General features: G+C 36.5%; 1 protein-coding gene across 1 annotated transcript in view; it reads right to left on the bottom strand.

The window, feature by feature from the left end:
• Positions 1–229: 229 nt before the first annotated feature.
• Positions 230–9,269, bottom strand: part of KIAA1377 (KIAA1377 ortholog) — a gene marked incomplete at its 3' end in the record, with an annotated part of 41,037 nt that continues 31,997 nt past the window's right edge. The window contains 5 exon segments of the mRNA XM_010283775.1: positions 230–294; positions 2,725–2,934; positions 3,794–3,881; positions 4,180–4,304; positions 8,479–9,269. The exon segment at positions 8,479–9,269 is cut by the window's right edge and continues 8 nt beyond it. Of these exon segments, the coding sequence (XP_010282077.1) occupies positions 230–294; positions 2,725–2,934; positions 3,794–3,881; positions 4,180–4,304; positions 8,479–9,269 (1,279 nt within the window).

Consider the following 9,269-nt stretch of genomic DNA (forward strand, 5'->3'; position numbering starts at 1 on the left):
AAAATGAAGCCAGAGGATGAGGCAGCCTGGTATAAACTATTAAAGCTTGTTTACAGTACTATAAAATTCACATGTGCTTTTTTTTTTTTACATAAATAGAAGTCTGAAAATCTGGCAAGCCAGTTGAACAGATCGATGTCAATATTTTCAGTTATATTTTTACTATAAAATGAGCTATATGGTCAGTTTGCAGTAATTAAAGCTGAACGTATTTAAATTAAATACTTACTGAAGGGGTGATTATCTGCAAAACATTTGAAGCAGATGAGTTTCTGGTAATGGCTTCTTGAATGTCTAAAAACAGCATAAAAGCATGTAATAAATATTATGTAAATCAAATACTACAATAGAAATATGATTCAGTATTCAGTATTCGGTCAAATATTCAACATAAAACTTCCCAAAGATTGTGGAAACGTAGTTTAATAGCACTGTTCTTTTTTCCCCTACCAACAGCTGCTGAAATATATGCCATATCTGTATTTTTAAAAATTGCAGCTAGATACTGATATCTGAACAAAAAAATTAGTGTCAATAAAGGAATCTAAAGCTAGAGAAAAGAATGCCAGCTACTGTAAGCTGGCAGCAACAATTCCAGATTGGGTAGTGACTGTTACTCATTAAAAAGAGCACTATGAAGATACACAGTTTTAGTCACTTAATTTGGCAACATGTTAAAACAAAGCCAAAAAAAGGGGTTCAAAAAGGTGACAGTTTAAAAAAGCAATGTACTTACCTGACATGTAAGTACTTACAACATTTTACTTACTTACTTACTTACAGGCACATACTTACATGTACTTACATGTCCTATAAGTCTACCTGTAAAATTTCACAGCTTCTTGTTACCAGTTTTAATCCCCAAATAATTAGGCAAGCTAATTAAATTTCCAAGATATATATGTATATTTATTACATTAATTTTCAGTTACTTCATTTGCAGTCAGTTAACTCCTATGATTATTTCACTGTTTCTTTCATATTCCTTATATACTTTTCTTACAGTTTTCACAGTTTTCCTTTTCACACTTTGCAAACTTCAGCTTTCTTGCTCCCACTTCTTTTGCTGCATTTACCTTTGCCTCTATGTTGTTATTTATACAGCAACTTATTTTCTATATTCTTGTATTTCTCTTTTCATATCTACCCAAGCACATTATACTAAAACTCCTCTCTGACAAAAGATGGATTCTTCACTTCTATTTGCCTGGAAGAAATAACCATGAGGTACGACATAATAAAATTCTGAACCACTGTTTGATGGGCGTAGGCATTGTAAGCTATAGCTGCAGAAAGTTTCTAAGTGGTTGCAAAGATCTTTTATTCTGCTGTTGCAGTTTACAGGAAATTGAAGCCTTTTTCCTCAAAGCCAAGCAATCTACCATCTGATGTAGAAACGAATGGATAGTGTGCAGGAGCTTAGTAAGTCCTGGTTTAGTTTGATTCCAGTCAATCGGGAGGTAAACGTGGGTAACCACCACAGGAAATGGTGCGGTCCACAAGGAAAAGAAGTAGAACAGTAAAATAAAATCAATGGACTTCAAGAAAGCAGACTCTTATAAAGTCAATTAATTGGCATGTAAAATTTTATATGAAAAAAATCCAAGGAAAACATAAAATTCAGGAGAGTTGGCAGTTCCATAAACAGCAAAAATGGCTAGGAGAAGTTATTCCAATGATACGGAAAGCCAAGCAGTCCAGTGAAGAGACCACGTGGACTAAGGCACAAGGTCCCTGTTGATTTCAAATAGAGGATGGAGCACACAAAATGCAGAAACTATGTCAAACTAATGAGAATTTTTATGAGAGACTTGTATGGTCATGTAGGTCAAAGCAAATACTAACCATTACATACAGTTGCAAGAGACCCAAAAAGTAAGTTTGTTCTACGAATATGTTAGTTATAATAGGATGATGAATGAAAGTGTTGGCTAAGTAATCACTGGAGAGAAAAAATTATCAAGAACAAGTACAGACTTTTCCCCCACATTCTTCAATAAAATGTCAACAGCAATGGGACAGCTCATATAACAAGCACCAGTATAAAGCAGGTAAGAAAATAGCCTGGCGTAGAGAAATAATAGGTTAGAGAATGCTCAGGTTAAGTTCGAGATTTTCAAAATAGTTGTGCAAGTGATAGTCACATAGACATTCAAATTTGGATGCAGCAATCTCAGAACTGTATTTGTGATTTTTAAGAATTAGTGGAGATGAGGAACATCCTAAAAGACTAGAAGAAAGGAAATGAGAAGTCATTCATTATAAACAGTTATATTTGCAAAAAATATAGGTTATATAACATAAAGGGTAATTATTTGCAAAAATAATTGCAAAAAATTTAAGATGGATAAACATTGGAATAGATTCCTAAGTGAGGCTGATACATCTGTATCTGTACACTTTAAAGAACAGTTTTAACAAACATCTGTTAGAAACAACAGCTACAGTTGGGCTGTGATAGTTTCTGAAGGTGTCCTACAGTCATATTTTGAATTATATTTTTGACCAAGGCGAAGTCACCATTATTTTAAATTAATTTCATTGACTCAAAGAAAACTTCCAGATCTCCTGTTTGCTACACTTGGTAACAAATAATAATAATAAAATAAGAAGAAACATATTTCTATCACAAGATTAATGTTTTTAATCCAAATTAATCCATGACAACAAAATATAAAGTTACTTAATCACTTGATGTAGGATCCTGTTTATTATCAAACTTACTTTGTAGCCTTTGATTGAGACGATCAAGAGACTGGAAAATCTTCTGTTCTTCTATTGAAAGTGCACTCATGCCTAGACACGGAGCCCTGTTAAGCAGCAAGGGCTGTCTCGCTGGTTGCACACTTTCCATAGCTGCCAGGATTTCATCTTCTGCAACTGGTGTACTTGATAGTTTTTCTGCCATAAGAAACTGAACAGTGCTTTCTGAAACTGAAGAGATTACAGGGGTAACTTCAAATGAAAAGAGTTCATGACATTTAAATATACTGCTTGCTTTCATGACTCTAGGTCTATGAAACACAAAATTCGCATTAAAAGATCAAAAAAGTGTCAAAGGCAAGAAGTATGATATGTTAGAAAATGACATAATTAAGTCATTAATGCATCTTAAAATTTGCACCAGAACAAGTTCTGCTGACTTCGGAAATGGATGATGATAGCAAGAAATACCTGTCCATATCATACAGCCATCATACAGTTAAATATAAACAGGAATGGAATGAAACTTGACTGTATCATAAAATCATTAAGGTTGGAAAAGACCTTTAAGATCATCAAGTCTAACCATCAACCCAACACCACCATGCCCACTAAACCATGTCCTGAAGTGCCACGTCTACATGTTTTTTGAACAATTCCAGTGATGGTGACTCCACCACCTCCCTGGGCAGCCTGTGCCAATGTGTTCCCCAATATCTAGTGTGAACCACCCCTGGTGCAACTTGAGGCCATTTCCTCTCGTCCTATTGCTAGTTACTTGGGAGAAGAGACCAAGACCCACCTCACCACAACCCCCTTTCAGGTAGTTGTAGGGAGCGGTAAGGTCTCCCCTCAGCCTCCTCTTATGCATAGGTTGTAATGCATTTATAAAACCATCAATATCATGACACAAGATGCTATCTTACATTTTTGTGAAAAAAAAAAAAAAAAAAATTAGGTCTGCACAACAAACTACTCTTTCTTACTTAGAATCATTGATGCCAGAAGACACAAGTGACGTTACACAGTGGATACATTAGGTCAAGACTTTATGTATAACAAAGAATTGAATTGAGGAGTGTTACTATACCTTCATCAGACTTATAGTTGTTAGTCTTATTTTGTACTGGATCAAATGCAGATTGAACTGGACTCAGCTGGATAGTACACAACGAACTCTGTCAAAAATATTATAAGAATATTTTAAATGTAATTTAAGGTAACTACACTACTTTCTGAACATTTTTATTTATTATTTCATATTACTAAATGTTTTGAAGTGCAAAAATATTAATGTATAATAATACAGTGATATATTCTAATTGGCTTTATTCCTTTCATTTGCAGTGACAGCAAGCTGACTAAACACATTGATTCAAAATTATGTGACACTGAACAAACCTTTGATATTCCTGAAACTCTTTCCATTTTGAGGATAAATAAGCTTTTTATTTTTTTATAGTAGTTAGTATTTACCTGTGCATGATGAGTAGGGTTCCGTCTTCTAGAGACTATACTTTGTCTTCTGTGTTCTGAAAAAGCTCTGTGTTTATTTTCATGGTTGTCAAAAACCTGCTTGTGTCTTGTAACAGGGACAACACCTTAAATGACATGCATACAAAAATAAACGAAAAATGTGTAAAAACATGATAAAGAAAGTAGTAACAAAACTAGTAATGGTAAGTAAATGTCTCTGTCCAAATTTAGATGTTTACTTTGTGTATGTTTCCATCGGATCTCACTAAATGTGTTTTCTTATAGTGAAAAGAGAGAAACTGGCATATTTAATTTCATGTTAGCATAGGACTAACAGATGTGGATTATATGTGGATACTTATAAAGCAGGTTAAGTGAAGCCCCACTTTGAATCACAAATAATAAAGATGGTCTGTACAAAGATAAAAGGTCATCTTAGCAAGTAAGAGGTAGAATGAATAGACAGTGAACTATGATATAACAAATACTGAAAAATGTGCCAAAAAGTAATGTTTTTGAAAATAAGTTGCATTTGGAGAATAATGCTAAAGTCTAATTGTCCAACACAGTAAATGCCTGTTGCCAGGATGCTTATATCTTAATGGATTCAACATTTAAGATTACGTAGCACTGTGCTGAAAACGTGTAATAGTTCACACAGTTTATCTGATTCACAGAATCACAGAATGGTAGAGACATCTTGAAGTCACCTAGTCCAAGCCCCCTGCTGAAGCTGGGCCACCTAGAGCTGGATGCCCAGGACCATGTCCAGATGGCTTTTGAGTATCTCCAAGGATGGAGACTCCACAAAGTCTCTGGGCAACCTGTGCCAGGTTACTGTGCTCGGTCACCCTCACAGTAAAAAAAAACGTTTCCTGATGCTCAGAGGGAACTTCCTGTGTTTCATTTTGTGCCCGTTGCCTCTGGCCCTTTCAGTGGGCACCACTGAAAATTCGAGCCTGGCTCCGTCCTATTTGCACCTTCCTTGCAGGTATTTATAGACATTAATAAGACCCCCGTTAGCCTTCTTTTCTCCAGGCTGAACAGTCATAGCCCTCTCAGCCTTTCCTCCTAGGAGAGATGCTCCAGTCCCTTCATTATCTTTGTGGCCCTTCATTAGACTGTCTCCAGCATGTCCATGTCTCTCTTGTACTGAGGAGCCCAGAACTGAACACAGTCCTCTAGGTGTGGCCTCACAGGTTTGATTCAAATGCAAAACCATGGTTTAAAGCCTTAGTTCTACATCTTGGGATTTTGTAGTTTATCTTACTAATTTATACATCTGTATACTAATTTGAATGACAGTACTGCTGTATAGCATTTTGCCTCGGCTAGAGAGACCTAAATGAGACACTGTACTTCAAATTTATCTCAGTTTTTTCTCATGTAATAATACATTTTCAAAATTAAAGCATCAAGTTTCAAAATTAAAATGAAGTTCTTAATTAAACTTTCATGCACATAAAACTGGAGATACAAATCAGCATTTTCCTGTGTGAGCCAGGAATCTACATATCCAAGGGGATATTATATTCTTATTTGTAAACGCAGTTACTTGATTTTTAAATGCAGTTACTCGATTTATACTTGGGAAGATAAATTACGTATTTATTTACGTAATAAATATTTACTTGTTTACAGTTTAAGGTATAGTTACACTTAGACCGAGAGGTCTTTTAGTGAGTTTAACAGAATCTTATTTCTTTAGTTGTTATTACAGTGATATTTAACCAAGCAGAATTCTTACAATTTGTGGAAAAAGAAAACAATTAATTGATCCTACAAGCAGATTTGAAACTAGTCATCTGGCTGCTGCCATCAATAGTAACATATTTTTCTGAAAAATAGAATTCAAAGTTGCTCTATTGATATGGATCAACACTTAATTTAATTAGTTTGCAAGACATATTAGATCTATGCCTAGGAGAAGGCTCCTTTGAGAAATGTAAGACAAAGGGCCTGTTGCAACAGGACAGGGGGTAATGGTTTTAAACTACAAGAGGGTAGATTCAGGCTAGATCTAAGGAAGAATTTTTTTGCAATGAGGGTGGTGAAACACTGGCATAAGTTTCCCAGAGAGGTGGTAGATGCCCCATGCCTGGAAACATTCCAGGTCAGGTTGGATGGGGCTCTGAGCAACCTGCTCTAGTTGAAGATGTCCCTGCTTACTGCAGAATGGTTGGACTAGATGACCTTGAAAGGTCCCTTCCAACCCAAACTGTTCTATGATTCTATCATTCTAAAAATATAATAAGAAGTAGTATCTTTAAGGGCACGAGATACTGAGCATTCTACCCGTTTAACTACAAGCATGTGAATTAGTCCCATATTTGTCACAGGCTAAATGTTAAACACATTTTTAAAGCATTTTACTGTCTGAACACTGAAGGACTTAAAATAATTCTAATATCCAGCTACGGTGTATGTGTCAGCCTGAAGATACACCACTTGAAGCCTGGAAGCCTAGTTAAAGTAAGATCTTCATGGACAACAGTTTTATTTATTCATCCTGTTCTCACTTATTCTTTCTGTACATTTGGCCAAGCATTGCAACAGATCACATTTTCCACAGTGTCCTCACAGACCTCACTGAACTCTGTAACAGTGCCACAGCAGATATTTTACTCAAGAACAATGAGTATCTTTGATGAATATGTATAAAAAATGTCTTTACTTAAAACAATACAGTCTCTCATAGCAAGCACCTCACAACAAAGACTATGGTGATCTATGTGCATTTGCAGGCAGTAGGACAAATAATAGCAAGTCGTTAAGCGTTATCTAGAGTATTTAAAATAAAGACGAATTTCAAAACACACAATCTAAGCAGATAACAAGAGAGAGGACCACCCACCCAAATTTTAAAAAGAGGTTACTCAGCTCTCCCTCTAAAAGAGCTGCAGCTATGTCACACTTGGGATATAGCATTTAAAGTCGCAGTGAAGACGGTATTAGCAATGCACACAACTTTGGCGCAGTAAATTTCCCGATTCATTGATCTGATGTGCAAATGAGGATATCAACAGGCAAGTATCTCCGCTGGGGGCGAGGCATGGTAATGCAAGACGTCATTCATTTCCAATGTAAAATCAAATAGGTTAGCTTAAGTCACACATATCTTAAGCTCATCTGTTTGACTTTGAACTGGAATGGACAAGCAGATAACACTTCTCATTTCCCACCCCTGCTTTAGGCCAAGAATATTCACCTACCTCTGCTCTTACACAACAGAGCTGTTCTGAATCACTCCATAGTTAAAACCATGTATTACTATAGACAAAAGTAGAAATTTAGTTTTTTAAGTTATGGGAATTACTTATTTTGCTCGCGAGTATCCTTGAGCTGCATGGCTGATCCTCGGGGCGATCCCAATATGTTAAGTGGTTTGGAGTGCTGCTTGTACCTGAAGCAGGGTTTTCAGCTTCAGGAGCTCTGCCTCCAGCTGCAGCCCTCAATAGGAAGCAAACCAGCACACAACAAATAAATTACAAGCACAAGGATGCCATCAGTGGCCAAGGCACCGAATATAGTTAGGCTGCAGAGGAGAAACAAGGCAAATCAAAAAGCATGAAACATATTTTGAAATGTAAAACCCAGGAGATTAAAGTTTATTCTCCCAGAATTTCTTAAGCATCTTTCCTCTATCTTACCAGTCAATCTCTGCATCATATTGTCCCTGAGGTTACTTTTTCATACAACGCAGGATTGATCCTAAAATTTCTTAAAATTCTTTATAAAATAGATATATTTTGCAACACAGAAAAATTTGTCCAGTAGAAGCTCTTTATTTTTAGATTTAAATTTAATATTTTGAGCATTAATTGTATTACTGGGACGAGATCATAATAATTTTAGACATTTACAGTGTCAGCATTTTAAAAACATGGTAGATTTACATTTCTTTCACACTCAGGTGGCAGTGACTGTTGGACAACAAGCTATGACTCCCAGTTACCTTGTAAAACTTGCTCATATAAACTTAGTCACTTCCTCCTATATCATTATTTTGACCACCTGCCACATCTGCTCATTAATCAGGACTATAATATCAGGGAAAAGAATTTTTTTCATTTAATATTGTAGAGAGCTATTAAAAACGGGGATCGACGTTTGAGAGGCCTCTGGGCACCACTAGAAGAGAAATGACAATGACAAATGGTGAAGACTTGTTCAAACTGGCTGTATTGTGTGAATAGATGAAAGGCTGGATGTTTTAACTGAAAACAAATTTGTGATGTAATTGAAAAAGACTTTCTTCTGAACATCCCCCCACCCCAAACCCAGAAACATGACTCTTACCAGTAGCAGAGTCTTTTGGAGCTTGGGCAGTATGAGCTGCTTGCCAGGAGGTCCTTGTTTTTCCAGCTGTTGGGACGTGATGGAGACGTAATCCATTTTCTGCATTAACAGGTCTTCTTTCAGTGCAGGTTACTGAATGATCTTGACAGGCGCTTGTCTGAAGACTATTTACGGAACAAGTATTTTTTGCCCAAGGTTCGTGTTTGGCTGTGCTGCAGCCAGGTGTAGGTATCGCAGTGGCCAAGTCCAAACTGCAAGTAATACTCTCACTGTTCTCTGTACCGTTTCTATTTAAAACCCGATCTGCTAACAAAACATGCCTTTCATTTAAATCGTCCCTGCTTGTAGTGGCAGCTTGAAGACTTGAAGGCGACAGAGGCTGACACCCAGGGCTGGCTGCATTTTCGCCACTTCTGTTTCCCGGCAGAGGTGTGGATGGTGGGTGAGGTGCTAGCAACTTCCCTGGAGCTTTTAGACTATTGTTGGCTTCAGCATCCGACTGCGGTCGGATTATAGTGCCTGTTCTCTTCTTGGGCATAAAACTTGACTGGGCTCTTACAAATGTTGTTCGTCTAGTTATTTTTGCCTTATTTTTGAGCTGATTACCTTCAACAATTTTAGAATTATTACTACATAGTAGGGGTTTATTTTCTTCATCTTTTGATACCATCCAAGCTCTTTTAGCAGAAGAGGATCCAGTAGGCATAAATATATTCAGAGATGTGCATTCTTTATTTGATTTTTCAGTATTAACATTTGGTTTTGATATATGAGTGTTTTCCTGCTGGTTT

This window comes from Phaethon lepturus, unplaced genomic scaffold (genome assembly GCF_000687285.1).
Source record: "Phaethon lepturus isolate BGI_N335 unplaced genomic scaffold, ASM68728v1 scaffold6720, whole genome shotgun sequence".
NCBI classification, from domain to species: domain Eukaryota; kingdom Metazoa; phylum Chordata; class Aves; order Phaethontiformes; family Phaethontidae; genus Phaethon; species Phaethon lepturus.